The following is a 21,370-nucleotide window of genomic DNA, read 5'->3' on the forward strand; positions in this document are numbered from 1 at the left end:
CTCAACTCTTGTGAAGATGTGAAGCAAACATTTCCTAAATATTCTTGATCTCTCATTACCTTAAAGTAATTGTAAAGTCGCCGAGGATAATTACTGATATAGCAAACTATACAGTGCAGTGTGTGTGGTTTCTATTTTTTTTAAATGATGAAGCTAAATACCTAATTTCATAGGACCAGGATCAACCAGGTATTTTACAGCATGAAATAGGATAAATGGGTTACAACAACTGCTTTAAATTTTTGCCTTGGCTGTCATGTTGACCAAGTAAAGTTAAGAGATACTGGATACCCACCCCCCTAGCAAGGTATGTCATGGAGGACGGTACTGTGAGTGCACCCAGCAAAAGGAATTGCAGAAGAGCAGCTGGTGTCACGAATGCAACATACTGCATCGATTTATCAAGCGAGGTCAGAGTGGTGCACTTCAAGCACCCTAAATATGTGAGCAGTGATTTGTTGACATTTTAATAAAGTGTTGGTTTTAAATGATATCAGCACTATGGGAGCATTTTTTTCATGCATACATGAATCCTATGGTAGGAGACATCGCCCCAGCCAAAGAGGATTTAAGGGAGACAGAACATCCTAACTCATTAGTCCGCTGGTGAATAAAAAGTGAGCACTGACCAAACTTAATTGTGAGGTCACTGACACAGAGGTGAGAGCACACCCAGAAGAGGAGCACGCGTGGGGTGCTATCACTTGTTGCAGTAGATGAGCACTTTTAAGGATTGTACAGAAGGAATGGTGACCACATTTTATTAATTTAAATTGGATATTTTTTTCCATTTTTTTGTTTTTCAACATATTTTTTCTTTTAAGGATATACCATGTAACAAGGATTGTATGGTTCATATATATTCACTTGTCACTTATTTTATGAATACTGATATTAGGATTGTTGTGATTTCAATATTGACAATATTGTGTAAATGTATTTATATTTTTTTGTTTTGTTATAAAGAGTGATACATAGTATCTGTTTAGAAGGAGGTTTAGTCTCGGTTCACACTTGTGCGATGTGGGAAGGCTGCGAATTCGCAGCCTGTTCCCGCATCGCATCCGCACATCTGGCAGTTCACACTGCCATATGCGATACGCAGGGGGTGTCAATTAAATGTTAACGACACCCCCAGTTTGATCGCATATCGCAGTGCGATCTGACAGTTTGCACAGGATCGGATCGCACAAGTGTGAACCACTGTGCGATCCGATCCTGATGCGGCTGAAAAAAAGGGTCATGTGCGAGTTTGGTGCGGATACAGTGCGAATTCAGCCATACAAAGTGTATGGCTGAATTCGCATCCGCACATCAAATCGCATGTAATGAAGGAGCAGTGCGCTCCGAATTACATGCGATCGCCGCAGCCGCAATAATGTGAACCGGCACTTAAGGCTCGGTTCACATTTGTGCGATGCGGGAACGCTGTGAATATGCAGCGTGATCCCGCATCGCATCCGCACATCTGGCAGTTCACACTGCCATATGCGATGCGCAGGGGGTGTCAATTAAATGTTAACGACACCCCCAGTTTGATCGCATATCGCAGTGCGATCTGACAGTTTGCATAGAATCGGATCGCACAAGTGTGAACCACTGTGCGATCCGATTCTGAGGCGGCTCAAAAAATGCCTCATGTGCGTGTTTGCTGCGGATCCGCTGCAAATTCAGCCATACAAAGTGTATGGCTGAACTCGCATCCGCACAGGAGATCGCATGTAATGAAGGAGCAGTGCGCTCCGAATTACATACGATCAGCGCATCCGCAGAAGTGTGAACCGGCTGTTAAGGTTGGTTTAGAAGCACAGCACATTGATTGAATTGTAATTACTTTGCAAAGAGTATGGGAGTGTGAGCAGTGCATGCTGCTAATAAGATCAGCTGATAGAGCATTGATTAGCAGTTTTAAAGGTATGTCCTTTCTGCCTCTTTGCTCCATTGCTCTAACAGAGCAGGGCTTCCGAATATGGTGGAGCACATGACTTCCCCCCACGTGACAGTGCTCAGACCTGAGTGACCAATTGCTAGGTCTGAAAACTGAGATGTGGTGGCAGTTACCTCATCCACTTGAGTAAGCTCCATAAGGGAGCTTACTCAGGGTGGACTACTGCAGTGAGTAGGAGGCAAGAAGGCGTGCATTGGTGAGTCTGCAAGTTTTGGGGCAGGGGGCCTTCTGGGGCATCAGCGGACACTGTCACTCTGCCATAAATGAGCAGGTAAATAAAACTTTCTAAATAGTTTGAGTGACTAAACCAGAACAAGTATGTAGATAAGGTCTTGATTTTACTCTGACTTCTAAAATTTGCATTTTTGTCTCTCGTAAGGGACAGCAGGTCAGTACAACAACCATGCAATTTGCATTATCACATCAGCAATGGCAACATCCATTCTCAGAGAGGACAACCTGCAGATGTCAAAGTGGAACTTAACCACATATGTAGGTGGGCAGTAGGCCTGTGGAATATAATCGGTGCATCGCGATGCGACCCTTCGCGATTCTGCATCGATTCGGGGTGGCGGCAACATCGATTAGGAAATGACGTCATCAGCTGTGCCACGCCCTCCCACACCTGGGAGAAAAAAGTCAAAAGAACAGAGCTGATTGGTGGATTAGTGCGGGAGCTTAATAAAAAAGGCTCCGCCCCTTCCTCTTCCCTCTTTGACCCAAGGCGCAGCGGTAAGAAGAAGAACATCCCCTGCGTGGTATTGGCGTCACACCTGTGGCTTTGCAGCCAGCCAGCCAGTCAAGCCAGTCCACACTCCACACAGGAGCCCCGAGTATTGCAGCCAGTCAGGACCTGGAGCCCCAAGTGTCTCCATCGCAGCCAGCCCCACCGTGGTCGTCCCAGGCCCAGCCACCACGCCAGCTAGCCAGCCACTGGAGCCCAGAGAGCAGAGCACTGTCTTCCTCAGTGTGGTATGCAATGCAGTGCACAAGAACCCACACACAGCAGGTATGGTAGTCCGAACTAATAATGTATGTAGCTCTCATGGGGGTCTCTGTATCTCTGGGGGGGATGTCTGTGATGGGGGGGACCCGGGACAGGAGACGGTCGGGGACACTAGTAGTATCTCTGTTCTGCGGTGGCAGGGGGGGGTCTCTGTTAGTGTCAGCTGTAGGGGAAGGGGGGGTCTGTGTCAGTGTCAGCTGTGGGGGAAGGGGGTTCTGTGACAGTAAGGGGGGGTCTGTGTCAGCTGTGGGGGAAGGGGGGGGTCTCTGTCAGTGTGCTGTGGGGGAAGGTGTGGAAAGGAAGGTCTCTTTCAGTGTCAGCTCAGCTGTGGGGGAAGGGGGGGTCTCTGTCAGTGTCACTGTCAGCTCAGCTGTGGGGGAAGTTGTGGGGGAAGGGGGGTCTCTGTCAGTGTCAGGCAGCTGTGGGGGAAGTGGGGTCTCTGGCTCAGTGCATTCATAAAAGGGATTGACAGACAGACACAGTAATATTTTATGATAGATGTTGCTTGCTTGTTGCGGCTTAGTTTACAAGTGCTTTTTTTTTTTTTTAAACACTGACAGAGTTTGGCAACTTACGTCATCCGTCTCCATCACATATGTGGTAGTATGGTAATAGCAAAAGGAGAAAAAGCTTCAAAAGATTGGTTGTTGGATAGACTATAGTCACATGGTAAGATATCCCTGCAATCCCAAATAATACATGAATAAAAGACGAAACAGGAATAGTGAGGTCCCACTACTTAGCAGAAAGCGGGATCCTGACTAAGCCTATAAAATAAGGGGATGGTGGAGAGGGTATCAAAAACCAGTGAGTATGAGCATCGTAGAATAATAAACATAGAAGAATAGCTGATGGTAATAATAATAAATACTCATTTTATTAATACATATATAAACATTAAAATGGAACAGTATCCAAAAACCTGACATCACATATCTCACAATGATAGTGCAGGCAATTGTTGTAGTGACAACCGGTAGGGATGGGCTGACGCGTTTCGCTTAAAAAAAGGAGAAAGAGCGAGAGATAAAAAATGCACCTAACGTTTTGAAAGCAAACATCTGGGCACATTTCGGATTTTACGGACAAACAGGGAAGCGTGAGTTGGACAAGACACACGCTGTGTGTAGAGCCTGTCACACAAAAATTAAATACCTAGGGAATACTACGAACTTGAGAAACCATGTTAGCCGTTTTTACTCTGAGTTAGTAACACCTGTCGCCACCAGCAGTGCCACTGCCAAGGAAAGACTAGACGCAGATCAGCCGAGAATTCATGCCATACTGTCAACTTATCCGCCCAACTCTGAAAAAGGGAAGAAACTAACCAAAGCTGTGGCAGCTTTCATCGCCAAGGACCTACGGCCTTACTCTGTTGTAGACAACGCTGGGTTTCGCTACCTTTTGAAGACACTAGAGCCACGTTATAAGATCCCGTCACGCAGTCACTTTACAGAAAATGTTATACCTGCACTCTACCACGACACCAAAGCTAAGGAATTGCGTCAATGAACCAAGCCAGTCGAGTCACAATAACGTGAGATTCATGGACAGTCACAACGGAGTCCTAGGTTACAATAACCGCACATTACGTTACTAAGGACTGGCAGGTCTTGTCACATGTGTTGCAAACGAGAGCCATTAAGGAGTGTCACACAGGTGCTCATCTGGCAGAGCTACTGTCTCATGTCGTGGAAGAATGGCAGCTGTCTGATAAATCTGTAGTGCTTGTGACTGACAAGGCGGCGAACGTGATAGTTGCAGCTCAAGTAGGTAAATTTCCTCATGTTAAATGTTTCGCCCATACACTCAATCTTGCATGTCAGCGGGCACTGAAAGGGGCCATGCTCCCTAGGCTTCTCGGCAGAGTGCGACGAATATCCACATTCTTTCACCGCAGCACTAGAGCAAGCCACTGTCTAAAAGAGAAAAAGAAATGTCTGGGCCTGAAGAATCATAAGCTAATAACTGATGTGCCAACAAGATGGAACAGCGCATAGACATGGTCGAGAGGTTCTTAGAACAACAACCTGCAGTTTGTGCCACCCTGCTGTCTCCAGAAGTCAGAAAAGGAGAGTCTGATCTCTGCACTCTTAATGAAACAGATGTGTCAAATGCAGAGGACGCTGTGAGTGCATTAAAGCCAATGAATGATGCAACCTTGCTAATGTCAGAAGAACGCAACCCAACAGTGTCTCTCATTGCCCCTCTAAATGCACAACTGCTCCAGAGCATGACAGACACCATGGGAGACACAGCCATGACCCATGAGATCAAGAATGCCATCAAAACAGATCTCCTGAAGAGGTACAGCACTGAGGCAGAGAAGATCCTTCATACAGCCTCTGCACTGGATCCTCGCTTTAAAGGACTACCTTTTATTCTCACAGAGGAGGAGAGATCTGAGATATACAGAGGAGTGACTGAGGAGGCTGCATCTTTGGAGGTAATTACCGAAAAGGAGCGTGGATGGAACCCCTGCAACTCGCACCAGGCGAAATAAGCCTTCCAGGTACGATAATAAATCTTACCTGAGGAGGCCTTCCTGGCCTTGAGCAAGGTAGGAATGACCGCCGACGAGAGACCTCTGTCTCTCAAGACCTGGCTTTCAACAGCCACGCCGTCAAAGCCAGCGACTGTAAAGCAGGATGGAAGATCAGCCCTTGAGACAGAAGATCGTCTCTAAGTGGGAGCTGCCAAGGAGGCTTGACGACCAGTTGCATGATGTCCGCGTACCAAGACCTACAAGGTCAGTCTGGGGCTACCAGAATCACCAACCTCGGTTCCGAGACCAACCTGTGGAGGAATCTGAACAACAACTGAATCGGGGGGGGAAGGCATAAATCAGCCGACACCGATTCCAAGGCACCACCAACACGTCCGAGGCGTCCACCAGAGGGTCGCGCGTTCGTGCCACAAACCTTCCCACCTTGTTGTTGAGACGAGATGTGAACAGGTCCACGTCAGGGGATCCCCACCGTGCACACAGCATCTGAAACACACCTCCGGTTGGAGGGACCATTCCCCTTGGTCCAGGGTCTGGCGACTCAGATAGTCCGCCTGCCAGTTCTCCACACCTGGAATGTGAACTGCCAAAATCGCCGGGACCTGCGTCTCGGCCCAGGACAGAATCTCAGCCACTTCCTTAACCGCCCGGGCACTCCTGGTGCCCCCTTGGTGATTGATGTAAGCCACCACAGTTGCGTTGTCCGACTGCACAGGCACTGGGCAGCCCTGAAGACGATCCGAACAACGGAGCAAACAGAGCCTGATTGCCCGCAGTTCCAAGACATTTTATCGGCAGGGAGGATTCCCCCTCCGACCAAGTGCCCTGGGCAGACAACTTGCCCAGAACTCCACCCCAGCCCGACAGGCTGGCGTCCGTGGTGACCACAGTCCATAGCAATGGACATAAGGACTTGCCTTCCTTCAGAGCAGGAGACTGGAGCCACCACAGGAGATCCGATCTGACTTCGGGGCTCAAAGCAATCCTCCTTTCCAAGGACAAAGGATGCCTGTCCCACCGGACCAGAATCCCCGCTTGAAGAGATCTCGTGTGAAACTGTGCAAATGGGATCGCCTCGAAAGCCGACACCATCAAGCCCAGGGACCGCATGCAGGTCCGAAGCGAGGAGAACTCGTTGTCGCTTAGGGACCTGACCTCGTCCTGCAGGAAGAAAGACCTTCGCCTGGGTGGAGTCCAGAATCATCCCCAGATAAGGGAGGCGAACAGAAGGGGACAAAGTCGACTTCTGAAAATTGATGGTCCACCCAAACTCCTGGAGCGTCTGAACCGTGATCGACAGATCACGCAACAGAGTGGCACTGGAGCTTGACCTTAATAGGAGATCGTCCAGGTAACCGAGGATGGCAATCCCCTGCACCCGCAACAAAGCTAGAACAGGAGCCAAAACTTTGGTAAATAACCATTGATAGTGCTCCTTGCGAAATGGAGGTACCTCTGATGACCCTCGTAAATAGGGATGTGTAGATAGGCATCCTTGAGGTCGATGGAAGCCAGGAAATCCCCTTGACTCAGGGATGCCACCACCGACCGGAGGGACTCCATTCGGAACTTCTGAACTCGCACAAAGTGGTTTAGAAACTTCAAGTCCAGAATCGGACGCACCTTTCCCTCCTTTCTGGGCACTGAACAGATTTGAGTAAAAACCCCGAAATCTGTCCCGCTTTGGAACCGGGACAACCACCCCTTGGGCGAGGAGATCCTGAACCGCCCGATGGAGATCTCGGAAACTTTCGGGGGTTAAATGAAGATTTGAGGGAAAGAATCTGTCTGCTGGGCGTGATCGAAACTAGATCTTGTACCCTGACCGAATGATTTCTTGAACCCACCTGTCCTGAATCTTGGCCAGCCAAGGCTCGGGAAAACAGCGCAGAGGTCCCCCCACCCCTGAAACGGGTGAGGGCGCCCCTTCAGGTCGAGGCAGACTGAGCCGCCGTGCCAAAGTGGGCAGCTTTTGACTTGCCCGCCCAAGGCTTCTTCTGGCCACCAGAGGCCTTGAAGGACTTACCTTTGTCTTGTGCATTGAAGGCACGAAAGGACCCCTGGTTAGGTTTAAAGGAGGGACCCCGCTTGCCGCGAAAAGATTTTCCCCTGGACACCTGGGGCAACAGAGTGCTCTTGCCCCCTGTGATCCCCTTAACCAGTTCATCCAGAGAGTCCCCAAAAAGACTCCCCCCCCCCCCCCCCCCCGCATAAGGGATGTCAGACACTGTCTTTTGAAAGACTGGTCGGCCGACCAGCTTTTCAAGTAAACGATGCGACGAATCGTAACTGCGACTGCAGAAAGTAATGCGACTAAAGAGGCCTCATCCAAGCCCGCGTCACACAGGTATAAAACAGCCTGACCTATTTGAGCCACCATCTCCAGCGCAGCAGGAGAGGTGGAGTCATCAGAGTGCGCTTAAGTGCCTTGACCCACTCCACAACAGCCTGAGAGACCATTACCGAAGCGAACACTGGTTTTAGCAAGGAACCCGCTACTTAGGTAGATGTGGCGGGTAAGAGTTTCCACCCGCCTATCCGCCGGGTCTTTAAATACCGGAGAATCCTCCGCGGGCATTAAAGTGGCTTTATTTAACCTGGACACTGTGTGGTCCACCTTAGGAGCCGCAGTCCAGCGAGAATCCACCAGATCCACAAAGGGATAACAGTACTGAAATCTCTTGGGCACCACGAAATTACGTTTTAAATTACGCCATTGTTCATTCACGGTATCGTGAAACTCTGCGGGACAAGGAAAAACCTGACCAGATTTTTGGGCTTTGCGGGTTTCAAAGGAAGACCGCTTACCCGACAGGTGGGGCTCATCATCTAAATTTTAAGTGTCCTTAACAGAGCTAATAAGCGCAGACACCGCAGCGCGTTCCCGTGCTGATCCGGAGGGGGAATCCTCCTCCTCCTCCACATCCAACTGAGACCGAGACCCTTCAGGGGGTACACTGTCCGTGGCAACCAAATCTGGCTCTGAATCAGAAGACTGAGAGGGCATAGGCCTTTTCTTAGAAGCCCAATCAGACATCAAAAAATCCACTTTAGACGCTAAAGTCGCAAGTGCAGCAGTAAGTGAGACTATAGAAGAGGATTCAGGAGTACCTGAACCCTCCACCAGATCTGGGGGGAATTTGTTATCCTGGGACTCCATAATAGCAATCTCAATTTTAACTGACGCTGGCCCTTTAAAATCGGCAATTTCCACGGTCCCCACCGCAAATGCACCCTAAAGGAAGAGTAAGTCCTGTGCTACAGGAAACTGCAAAAAAATGAATGCCAGCAGGAATGCAGGCCAGGAAACACAATGAAAAGCCCCCCACAGTGAGCTATACTTGCCACGCTGTTGAATCGATCTGCATGTGAAGAAAGAGGAAGTGACCTCACGCCTCTAGAGGCAGACACAGCCCTGAGCCACAAAAAAATGGTTGCCAATGCAAGTCTATGGGGAAAGCTCTGGGAAAATGGCCGCTGTCCACATTAGGACATATTGCCCACACTAAAGATGGCGCCCGATCAGCGCCAACAGCATTACAGTAAATGGCTGCTGCCCTCACAATGAGGCCTAACAGCCTGCCCACACCTAAAATGGCGGCCTCGCGGTTTCGCGACAATTGCGGCCCCCACACACCATGCACTGTACCCCAATAGTTGCACAAGCACCTCAGGGACATAGGAGACACCCGCAACCCCCCATACAGCGGCGGAACCGCTACAGCTCCCCCCGCAGGGACCAGGAAGGGACACAGGGACCGCACCTATAGACATGAGGGGGACTTTACAGAACCCATACCGAACTGCCATCCCCATAAAACAAAGGGCCCACATACACACCCCGACAGACAAAGTCAGAGACAGAGGGGTAGCATGGTACTCACCGGTCCAGCGAAAACGTGGGTACCGCTCTGTGACAGGAAGCCTCCCACTATGGGTGGTGGTGCCGTCAGCCGAAGGGGACGCTAGCAACACGCGGCGGACCGCAGTTGAGCCATCCCAGCGAAGATAGCAACTTCGCAGGCTCGACCCGGAGGTCAGGGACATAGTCGTTTGCGAGGCCTGGGTGTACACATAACCTGCTAACGCTCGATGGCAGGCTGAGATTCCATAAGGCTCTAGAATAACCAGTGCGATTCCCAGCTCCGCAAACGCTGTAGTCTTCCGATGTCCGACTAACTAAGCACAGGAACAAATAAAAAACTATCTTTTTAAAAGAAAAAACTTTTCTAGAGAGAAAACATAAAAAGAAGAAAAAAGCTGAGACCGCAGCCCCAGCCAGGGAAAAGCCAGCCTACTCCTAAGCTAGGCAGCAGCAAACTGAATTGGGAATGAGGCTAGCTGGGGGTATTGACCAGAAGGGACAGCCCCCTGTAGGTGTGTCTATACAAAGTTTTTGTAAATATTTTAACAAAATCTTCTGCCTAGCTTACTCCTATGGAGAAGGCCAATACCCAGACGTGCAGATTGTATGAGTGGGCGGCGACTGTCAGAGGACCTAAGAGAAATAAAAGTTTTGCCTTTAGTTGTACTTTAAAAGGTTTAGACCCTATATTAATATTTTCTTTTATGAAGCAGTAAACTGCACTATTACGGTTTGATGCCATACTAATTTTACTGTTACTTCTAGTAAATAGTGTTGTTGTCTGTCTCTGCTATGCTATTTTCAGACCTTCCTATATGTTTGCAGTGCAAGTGCACTATGCAGGGCTTGCAGGCCATGATAGGGGCCAGGGAAGTGTCCTTTAAAAGCAAATGAAAATAAAAATGATTCTTTAATTTGTGACTGCTTGATTGTTTGTCTTTTTGATAAAGTTTTCAAAACCATTGGGCAGTGGGCTGGGCATGGGCATTGGGCAATTGTTAGTCAGCAGCTCTCTGCTCTGCTCCCTCTTCGTTCACTGAAGTGCTGGGCTGTGGAGGGGGCTGTAGCGGCCGGTTCTGGCTCTCAGCGGCTCGCTGAACAGTTGAGCCAGGTGCCAGTCCAGACAAGTGGGTGGATCCCGACTCCATGGTTGTGATGACACCCAAGCCTGGACCGACTCTGTGACGTGGACCTCAGACCGCTCTCTGCTGAAAACAGGTCACAAGAGTGCAAAACGAACTACACTACTGTGATCCATAGGTGAAGTACAGCCAAATGAGCTTTGGCTGTCCTTCTCCTTTAAGGGCTTAACGTAGTTCTAAACTCTAAAAAACTTCTAATACCTTTACCCACGTCCCTTCTCCCCCACCCCTAAACACTTTCCTGAATACTCTTATGCTCCAGCGCTCCTTTCTGCTGCTCTCTCTTCCAGGTCTCACAGGAGATGCTGAGAGCAGCGGGGGCCATAGACTACTACTGCTGTCCTTCAGATCCTGTAAGGAGGGAGTGGGAGACGCACACTGCATGGCTTGGGTGTGCACTGGCAAGGGTATCCCCCTCAGCACACAGCTTGTTAAGAGGGACACTCGTAAAAAGAAAGAGCGGACAGTGCCAACGGGAGACTCTTGTAGAGGAGGTAAAATGACTTGTGCAACACCATTTCACAAAGTAAATATAAAACATCTTTTTTTTATTTTAAAGGAAAAATATATATATATATATATATATATATATATATATATATATATATATATATATATATATATATATATATATATATCTTTTACAAGCACTTTCAATTCTGCTTTAAAATAAGGACACAGATCCTCATCTTAATGTAAGACGACTGACGTACTGTCAGTACCTCATTTATGACTTGCAAAGTATTAAAGCTACTGGATAAACATGACAGCCACAAACCTAGCATTTACAGAAAGAAAGGGCAGTAAGTCACGTATTCCTCTAGAAAGAAATATAATCCAATTAACATCCGCGTTTACAAATTCACAGCAGATATATACACCAATCAGCCTAACATTATGACCACTAACAGGTAAAATGAATAAAACTATCTCTGTACAACAGCATCTGAAAGTGGGTGGGATGTATTAAGCAGCAAGCGAAATGTTCTTCCTGAAGTGAATTTGTTGAAAGCAGAAATAAAATGGGCAAGCATAAGGATTTTAGCAACTTTGACAAGGGACAAACTGTTATGGCCAGCCGACTGGTTCAGAGCACTTCTAAAACTGCAGCTCTTGAGGGATGTTTCCGGTCTGCAGTAGTCAGGACCTATCAAAAGTGGTCCAAGGAAGGAAAACCAGCGAACACACGGACAGGGTCATGGGCGGCAATGGCTCATTGATCCATGTGGGGAGCAAAGGCTGGCCTGTGTAGTCTAATCCAAAAGAAAAGCTACCGTAGCTCAAACTGCTGAAAAAAATAATGCTTGTTCCGATAGAAAGGTGTAAGAACACACAATGCATTGTAGTTTGTTACGTAAAGGGCTGTGTAGAAGCAAACTGCTCAGGGTCCACAACCAAAAGCGCCTACAGTGGGCATGTGAATAACAGAACAGGGCCACAGAAGCAATGAAGACGAATCCAATTGAGCATCTCTGGGATGTTCTGGAAAAACAAATCCGATCCATGGAGGCCCCACCTTGCAAGTTACAGGACCTAAAGGATCTGCTACTGACAGCTTAGTGCCACATACCCCAGCATACCTTCAGAGGTCTAGTGGAGCCCATGCCTCGATGGGTTATGGTGTGTGGTCAAAATGTTATGGCTATTCGGTGCATAACTGCATTACAGTATTCATTTTAAAATATTTATAAGGAAACTGCCATTTCTTTTTTTTTTTTTTTTTTTTTATTGCAGCACATTTCAATACCATCCATTGAAAACAAGTACTGTGCTAATCCCTTTTATGTCTGCCTTTAGACAAAAAAAAAGTGCTGATCTGCTAGGTATGAACAGTAGCATTACACTTACCACTGCAAACTCATCCCTGTCCAAATGTCCATCCTTGTCTATATCGCTTAGTTCCCAAACCTGTGGTAAAAAGACAACATAATTACTTTTCCAGTAATGAAGTACATATTAATGGCCATTATTTGTTTAAAAAAAAAGAAGCTCAATGAAGCAACACTCATCAAAAATTGTTTTGTGAAAAAAGCTTTTTATTCACAGTTTATAGAAACTGCCAATAATGCAATTACAGTGCATTTATCAGAAACATTTACTTAGGCTATATACCATTCTGAAAGGATGTATCTCTGCATGGATAGGTGTTTTAAAGCTCTGAAAGTGCAAAATTTCTGGCCATTTTACACTTTGTAATGATGTCACCCTAGTATCTCATTTTCACAAGAAAATATTAAAGTTGACTTTAAAATGAATAAAAAGTTAGACAAGAAAGTAACTCTTTAGGCTGTTGAAAAATTGATTTAAAAAACACTCTTGATACATCTTCTGAATGCAGCTAAAGTCTGCATTCCTTTATACTGGAGACATACTGTTCCCCTCCAATTAGTGTGTAGCTTAACAAAGCTAATAAGAATAAAACCATGGAAGAAGTTGTAGCTTCCTCAAACCACAAAGAACAACTATTTCTTAAAACCTGATTCTACCGAACTGACAACTTTACATCTGCATATCGAGCTTTAGTCCCCATGGCATTTGCCCAGTTCTTCTAACCTCCTTTCCTCCTGGCAGCAGCATTTTGTCAGAAAAACAAAACAAATGACTGACAATAGTAAATATGTTTAGGCGCGTTAAGGGCTTGGGAGTTAAGCCATTACATTGGTCACAATCATTTTTTTTCCTAATTGGCCAGCTTGCACAAAGGAGCAGATAAAGGTCCTGCTGATGGGTTAATGACCGTCTACGGCGCTCTCCAGCTCTCCTAGAGTAACTGTCTGTCTCCTGGAATCTCCTCCATACTCAAGACTGTGCTGGGAGACGCAGCAAACCTTCTGGCAATGGCACGTTTTGATGTGCCATCCTGGAGGAGTTGGACTGCCTGTGAAACCTCTATAGGTCCAGGTATCGCCTCATGCTACCAGTAGTGACACTGACCCTAGCCAAATGCAAAACTAGTGAAAAAAAAGTCAGAAAAGAGTAGGGAAAAAAAAATGTCAGTGGCCTCCACCTGTAAAACCATTCCTGTTTTGGAGGTCGTCTCGTCGTTGCCCATCTAGTGCACCTGTTAATTTCACTACCACCAAAGCAGCTGAAACCGATTAATAAACCCATCTGCTACTTAACGGACCAGATCAATATCCTAGAAGTTTAATTGACTTGATTCTACACTCTGATTAAAAAGTGTTCCTTTAGTTTTTTTTTTCAAATTTATTTATTCAGAGAAGGATGAACAGGCACGTATCAATACTGCAAATAAACAGTACAGCAGAAATAAACAAAGACATTTACATATTGCTAGTTTGTATCATACATCACAGATTTTCTTTATTGTCTAATTGTAATAATAGCTCCGCGGTTGGTTTTGGGTTTTCACTGAAATGGTAAGCAAGATTAGAGTTGGCTGCATATGAAACGTTACAACCCGTTTCATCCCTCCTCCTTTAATTTAAAGTGTGAAGGTTAAGGGAATTAGAAAGAAATAAAAAGATGGGAGATCAGAGGTTATGCAAGAAAGGCGGGAAGAGGGGGGAAAAGGGGGAGCAAGAAGGAAAAAAAAAAGGGGGGGGAGACAGGGGAAGGGGAATAGGCATGTGCATAGAATGGTCAGGTTCATTGTTTCCCTCCATATGCTTGCATGTACCAGTTACTATGCATAGCAGAATACATCAGGTTCTGTCCCCTGTCAGAGAAGAGAAACACATTCTACAACCCCCAGACTTCGTCATACTTTTTCCTATTATGTTGAGCTGTCAGTATGAGGTCCTCCACCTTGTTAATTTCTTAAATTTTGTGTATACAGTCGCACAGTCGCTAATGGTCTATGGGGGGGGGGGGGTGGATTGTTTTTGCAATATTCAGGATATGGTACAGTGTTGATTTTTATATTTTCGTACTGGTATATTTGATACATGCAGCCAGAAGAAAACTAGATCGTCTGGGATATCATAATCAGTGAACTCTTTAGCAAGTTCTCTGACTTCCTCCCAAAAGAGGGAGAGTTTTGAGCATGACCAGAAAAAGTGCAATAGTGTTCCCCACTCCCCCTGGCGTTGTCCAACAGCAGTCTGTGGTGTTGGGGTAGAATTTATGGAGTAAATAGGGAACTCGATACCATCTTGTGAGGATTTTATAATTGGTCTCTTGAATCTTCATGCATTCGGGTGTCTTCAGCGAAAGTGCATATATATTTTTGTTCCTGTTTTGGTGTGAATGTACAATTCAGGTCCACTTCCAATCTCTCCAAACAGGACAGGCAGCGACCCTCCAAGGGAATTATCAATACCTTGTAGGCTATGGACAGGGGTCGCAATAGGGTTCCCTCACCTGAACAGTATTCTTCAAAGAGCGTAAGATTCCAATTGTAAACCGGGTTTTGGTAGTGAGTGCAAGTAGTGATGAATTTGAATGGCCTTCCAAAATGTGAGCCTAAAAAAGGACCCTTAGTATCTGTCAGTCAGTCAAGTGTTGGCCACTGAGCCTCAACCAAAAAATGAGAGGCTTGGAAGCGTGCTCGGTCTCGCAAATACTTGAACGATTGGTCCCGTAGTCCAGGAGAAAAGGCTGGGTTACCCAGGATCGGGAATAAAGGAGAATCGATTGTGGATAAACACGACTGTGTAAAAAGGGTTGAGACTATGCATATTGTGGTTCCCATAGTGCGGTGCATTTTAAGGGTGCGTGGAAGAGAGCCGTAGCACCATGGTGCTCCGCACAACAGTGCGTCAGATTGTATTAGTTCAATATGTGCCCAAAGCTTGTGTTGATAGTGTCTTCTTCAGTCCATGAATCTGTTTAGATGTGTTGCTTGGTAATATTTTAGAATATCTGGAAGAGCCAGGCCCCCATGTACTTTAAGTGTGAGTTGGGAGCGTGGAACGCATGGGCTTTTATTTGCCCATATGAAGTTAGTGAACAGTGAGTGTACTTGTTTAAAAAATTTGGACGGTATTTTAATTGGCAACGCTTGAAATACAGTTGTGCTCATAAGTTTACATACCCTGGCAGAATGTATGATTTCTTGGCAATTTTTCTGAGAATATGAATGAGAACACAAACTTTTCTTTCACTCATGGTTAGTGTTTGGATGAAGCCATTTATTATCAATCAACTGTGTTTACTCTTTTTAAATCATAACAAAACTACCCAAATGACCCTGATCAAAAGTTTACATACCCTGGTGATTTTGGCCTGATAACATGCACACAAGTTGACACAAAGGGGTTTGAATGGCTAATAAAAGGCAATCCTCACCTGTGATCTGTTAGCTTGTAATTAGTGTGTGTGTATAAAAGGTCAATGAGTTTCTGGACTCCTGACAGACCCTTGCATCTTTCATCCAGTGCTGCACTGACGTTTCTGGATTCTGAGTCATGGGGAAAGCAAAAGAATTGTCAAAGGATCTGCAGGAAAAGGTAGTTGAACTGTATAAAACAGGAAAGGGATATAAAAAGATATCCAAGTAATTGAGAATGCCAATCAGCAGTGTTTAAACTCTAATCAAGAAGTAGTAAATGAGGGGTTCTGCTAAAACCAAACCACGGTCAGGTATATCAACTAAAATTTCAGCCACAACTGCCAGGAAAATTGTTCGGGATGCAAAGAAAACCCACAAATAACTTCAGGGGAAATACAGAACTCTCTGAAAACATGTGGTGTGGCTGTTTCAAGATGTACAATAATTAGGCACTTGAAGAAAGATGGGCTGCATGGTCGAGTAGGCAATAGAAAGCAATTACTACACAAATGCCATAAAGTATTCTGCTTACAATACGCCAAACTGCACAGAGGCAAGCCTCAAACTTTCTGGCACAAAGTCATTTGGAGTGAGGAGACCAAAATTGAGCTTTTTGGCCACAACCATAAATGCTACATTTGGAGAGGAGACAACAAGGCCTATGATGATAGGTACACCATTCCTACTGTGAAACACAGAGGTGGATTGCTGATGTTTTGGGGATGTGTGAGATACAAAGGCACTGGAAATTTGGTCAGAATTGATGACAAGATGAATACAGTAAACCCCTGCTCCATCGCGGTTCCGTTTTTGCGGTCCTGGTATATTGCGTTTTTTTTTGTAATGTTATTTTACTATATAAATCATTAAAAATTAAAGATTTTTGTGTTTTTCATAGCTCTTGCTATGTCTCTTAGTATCTTTTACGTGTTTAAATGAGTTTCTATTGTTTTAAAAGTGTGTTTAAAGACCTTAAAATGCTTTTACACGTACAGTGACAGTAAAAAAAACATGCCTACAATGCATTTTAAAAGGGTTTTTCTATTTCGCGGATTTTCACTTTTTGCGGCTGGGTCCGGAACGTAACCCCCACAATGGAGGGGGGTTTACTGTACAGTATATTATCAAAAAATACTGGAGGAAAATTTAAAGTCATTAGCCCAGAAGCTGCGCACGCGACGTACTTGGACATTTCAACATGACAATGATCCTAAACGCAAGGCCAAGGCGACCTGTCATTGGCTACAGCAGAATAAATTGAAGGTTCTGGAGTGGCCATCTCAGTCTCCTGACCTCAATATCATTGAGCCACTCTGCGGAGATCTCAAACATGCAGTTCATGCAAGACAGCCCAGGAATTTACAGGAATTGGAGGCTTTTTGCCAGGAAGAATTGACAGCTTTACCATCTGAGAAGATAAAGAGCCTCATCCACAAATACCACAAAAGACTTCAAGCTGCCATTGATGTTAAAGGGGGGCAATACACGGTATTAAGAACTGGGGTATGTAAACTTTTGATCATGGTCATTTGGGTAATTTCTGTTGTCATTATGATTTAGAAAGAGTAAACACAGTTGATTGATAATAAATGGCTTCAGCCAAACACTAACCATTAGTTAAAGGAAAGTTTTTGTTTTATCATTATCATATTCTCTGAAAAATGGCCAAGAAATCATAAATTCTGCCAGGGTATGTAAACTTATGAGCACAACTGTAAATAAAGGAGTTTGGGGAGTATGCCCATCTTTATAAGATTGCACCTCCCGAACCAAGGATAAAGTCCCTGATGCCAAGTCTCTAGAAGAGTACGGATCTGAAGCAACAAAGAAGGGAAGTTAAGCTTGTATGTTTTGGATGGATCAGGAGGTATAAGTGTTTGCAGATACTTGAGGGCCGTGTCTGTCCATTTGAATGGGAGGCTAGATTTTAAGTGTTGTAAAAGTGCAGATGGAATCATAATTCCCATAGCCTCAGATTTATTGAAATTAATTTTTAAATTGGAATATCAGCCATAGAGCTCAAACTCACGCAGTAAGTTTGGGATGGATATTAGTGGATTAGTAAGGGTAAAAAGCAGGTCGTCTGCATATGCTGATACTTTACATTGGGTGTCTCCTACAATTAGTCCCGTGATGTTTGGGTTAAGGCGAATTTTACACAGGAAGGGTTCCAGAGAAAGTGCAAATAGCAGGGGGGATAAGGGGCATGCCTGCCGTGTCTCATTAATTATTAGAAAGGGATCTGATAGAATCCCATTGCTCTTTACCTGGGCAGTAGGTTTAGAGTATATCTAAGAGATCCAATGTATCATATTGTCCCTAAGACCTCTATGACGGAATACTGAAAACATGAATCGCCAGTTCACACGATCAAAGGCCTTCTCTGCGTCAGTGCTAAGAAAGACACTAGGCGTACGAGTCGTGTTCGCAAAATGAATTAAGATCAACACTTTAGTCATGTTACCCCTGACTTCTCAAGACAGAATAGAACCCACCTGATCTAAGTGAACCAGATGTTGGACATGGGTAGCTAAACGCATGGCCAGTATTTTGGTAAATATTTTGAGGTCAGTATTCAAAAGAGACAGGCCTGTAACTACAACATGCAGCTGGGGCTTTGCCTACTTTATGTATAACGGATATATGAGCTTTTAAAGTATCTTGACGGAAGGAGGTCTCTGAGCCCAACACATTGAAAAGCCTGATCATATGTGAGCCAAGGGTGGGTAGGAAGGCTTTACAATATTGCATAGTGAAGCCATCAGGGCCTGGAGCTTTACCTAACTTAAAGGATTCAACTGCAGTTTCTTCCATCGAGATAGGGGCCTCTAATTTTTCCTGGATCTCAATTGGAAGTTTGGGAAGCTGAGAGGAATGCAATATACGCCTCTATCTGTGACTGGGGTATATTGTGGTCTGGTAGATTGTATAAAGAGGTTTAAAATCCCCCAAATTAACGTGCGATGTGTTTAGGGAGGGTTACTTTTTGCCAACCTGCCAATCTTTGTTCCCTCACTGAATTAGGCAACAGTTTCCCACACTTGTTACCTGAGACATAGGATTTGCAACATCTCTGTAAGTCTGCTTTGGCTTTAAAGTACAGGAGGTCCGTAACTTGTTTACGGAGCGTCATTAGTTCCTTTTCCACCAACGGCTACTGGAGTTGTTTGTGAAGTGTTTCTAGTTTATGGATCTCATTAAAAATGATGTGAGTTTCTCCAAGTGCGCTTTATAAGACGAGAGCCATGCTTGATAAGTACTCCCCTAATTACCGCTTTGTGGGCTTCCAGGAGAATGCCTGGATCACAGTCCTGTGTCGCAATAATTTGGAAGTATATGGACAGTTCTTTAGCTACTTCCTCCAATATGTCTGGAGTCTGGAGGAGACTATCATTGAGTCTCCAGAATAGGGTACTATTGGATAGAACCTCTAAAGCGTACGTTAGGGAAATGGTGGCATGGTCCGAAAACGTAATCGGGTCAATGTCAGTTGATTTGATAGCATATAATTGGCGATGAGGGATAAGAAATAAGTCAATTCTACAATAGGATTATGTGGAGCAGAGTAGAATGTATAATCCCTTTCGCCGGCGTGTTGTAATTGCCATACATCTACCAGTTGGGCTTCATGAAGCTCCTGCAAGATCCATCTATGGGAACCAGGGGGAATAGAGGAACAGCTCGAGGATGTATCAACAGAAGGGGCCAAGAGCACAATAAAGACCCCCCCCCGCCAAATTAAATGCCCTTCTGAAAAGGACGTATGTTTTTTCAGAGTTCGGCTCATAAAAGAATCCTGCTTCTCATTTGGTGCATATATCGTTGCAAGAGTCACCTCAATGTCTCCCACTAGGCCTTTTACGAAGCGATATCGCCCTTCTGGGTACTTAAGTGTATGTTGGTGCGTCCATGGGAGTTTGGCTGATATCAATATAGACACTCCCTTAGATTTTGCCATTGTATTTGTTGAGTGATAGGTTAAGGGGTTAAGGGGTAGAATCTATTTTTTAGGACAGGGAGTCCGTAATCCCTGAAGTGAGTTTCCTGAATGTATGCTATGTCCGCTCTGTGTCGTTTCAAGTCAGTTAACAATACACGTCTTTTTCTGGGACGTTGAGGCCCTTGGTTAAGCGAGACCGCTTTTACCCTATCCATTTGTCAATAAAAGGCGGGAGAGGAGGCGAAGATAAAATAAAATTTAAAAAAAATAAATAAAAACACCCAGAGAGAAAGGAGGGGGACCCGGGGAGGAAGAGAGGGAGAAGGTACACAGAAAGGTAGAAAAGATAGAATGAAATCTAAAGGGTGAATATAACTTCATCTTATAGTTCTAATTTGGCAGATAATCTGCACTAGCGCACGGCTGAAAGCCAACTCGTTGTGTGCAGGCTTAAGTGGGGGAGCGGGTGGAGTAGGTCCGGGTTGAGGGAGTCCGTTCTCTCCCACCCAACCCAGCATGTAAGATAGGTATTATCTAAACAGAAAGCAATAAGTATACCATTTCAAACAAATATATATATATATATATATATATATCCACACACGTAAGAACTGAGATAAATAATGAGGGACTGAGTTGCATGGCAGCATGCAAGGCAAACATGGGCCCTCGGCATAGATAAACATGTAAGGTGCACCACGTAAGGGCTAAATTCGACTATACAGGCGATGCACCACCACTCCACGGTTGGTGTGCCACAGTGCATCAGCCGTTTTATCCACACAACTAGGAAAGTATATGGTTAGAAAATAACCCAGTCCCTCATGCATCACAGTGCTCTGGCACTAACATTCAAAAGAGCACTGTAACTTAAATGTGATTCTAAACAGGCAACGCAACCATAAATAAAATATGCAGGGTGTCGTCATCATCTGGAACTAAAATCATAGAGCAAGGAAATCAATTTGGAACTCAATTTCTGAACCTATGTGGTAAAACTATTGTGGATCAATATAGCAATTAAGCTGAAATATTAAGGCACATCATCCTTGGGGCTGCTGGAGAGAGAGAGATAAGAAAAAATTATTGGGGCCTATGCGGCCAACAAAACATTAAGGCACTTAGTCCTTCAAACCTGAATTTCTGATGACATGGTACATCAGGCTGAGCAAGAAAATGGATTTTTGTAAAATCTTACCGTAAAATCCTTTTCTCTTAGCTCATCGACAGACGTAGTCCTCGGTGATACACCACCTTCGGGTTATGTTACCTCCGCAGGAGCAGGACTAGACAGGAAATTAAAAAGCTCTGGCCACACCCTAGGGGCAGTCCCAGAGGGTATATCCTCTCTCTCTCTGCCTCAGCAAATCAGTTATGTGAAAAAGCAGTGCTTAGAGAATTTAACCCAACCCAACTCCAAAACAGAGGGGCGGGGACTACGTCTGTCGATGAGCTAAGAGAAAAGGATTTTACGGTAAGATTTTACAAAAATCCATTTTTCTCTAGCGCTCATCGACAGACGTAGTCCTCGGTGATACACCACCTTCGGGACGTCCCAGAGCAGTATCACAACTGAGGGGTGGGAAAATGGAAATCAAATCCCAATCTAGAAGGCCCAACCGGTGCCAACTAGAAGTTTACAATGCTCATCCTTAATGATGAGACTCAACAAAAAAATTTTCAAACAGAAAAAAACCCTCGAGGTAGACCACCGGTCTCCTCAAATTGCG

The 21,370-nt window shown here is 45.1% G+C and overlaps 1 protein-coding gene across 4 annotated transcripts in view; it reads right to left on the minus strand.

The window, feature by feature from the left end:
• The window catches only part of EPS15L1 (epidermal growth factor receptor pathway substrate 15 like 1), a 354,413-nt gene that overhangs the window by 239,529 nt on the left and 93,514 nt on the right, over positions 1–21,370 (minus strand). For all 4 annotated transcript variants that reach the window (XM_082248118.1, XM_082248120.1, XM_082248119.1 and 1 more), the window contains exon 8: positions 12,316–12,375. In XM_082248118.1, the coding sequence (XP_082104244.1) occupies positions 12,316–12,375 (60 nt within the window). The remainder of the gene's footprint in view (positions 1–12,315; positions 12,376–21,370) is intronic.

The sequence above is a fragment of the Pelophylax lessonae genome (genome assembly GCF_965119305.1).
Source record: "Pelophylax lessonae genome assembly, chromosome: 1".
Classification (NCBI taxonomy): Eukaryota; Metazoa; Chordata; class Amphibia; order Anura; family Ranidae; genus Pelophylax; species Pelophylax lessonae.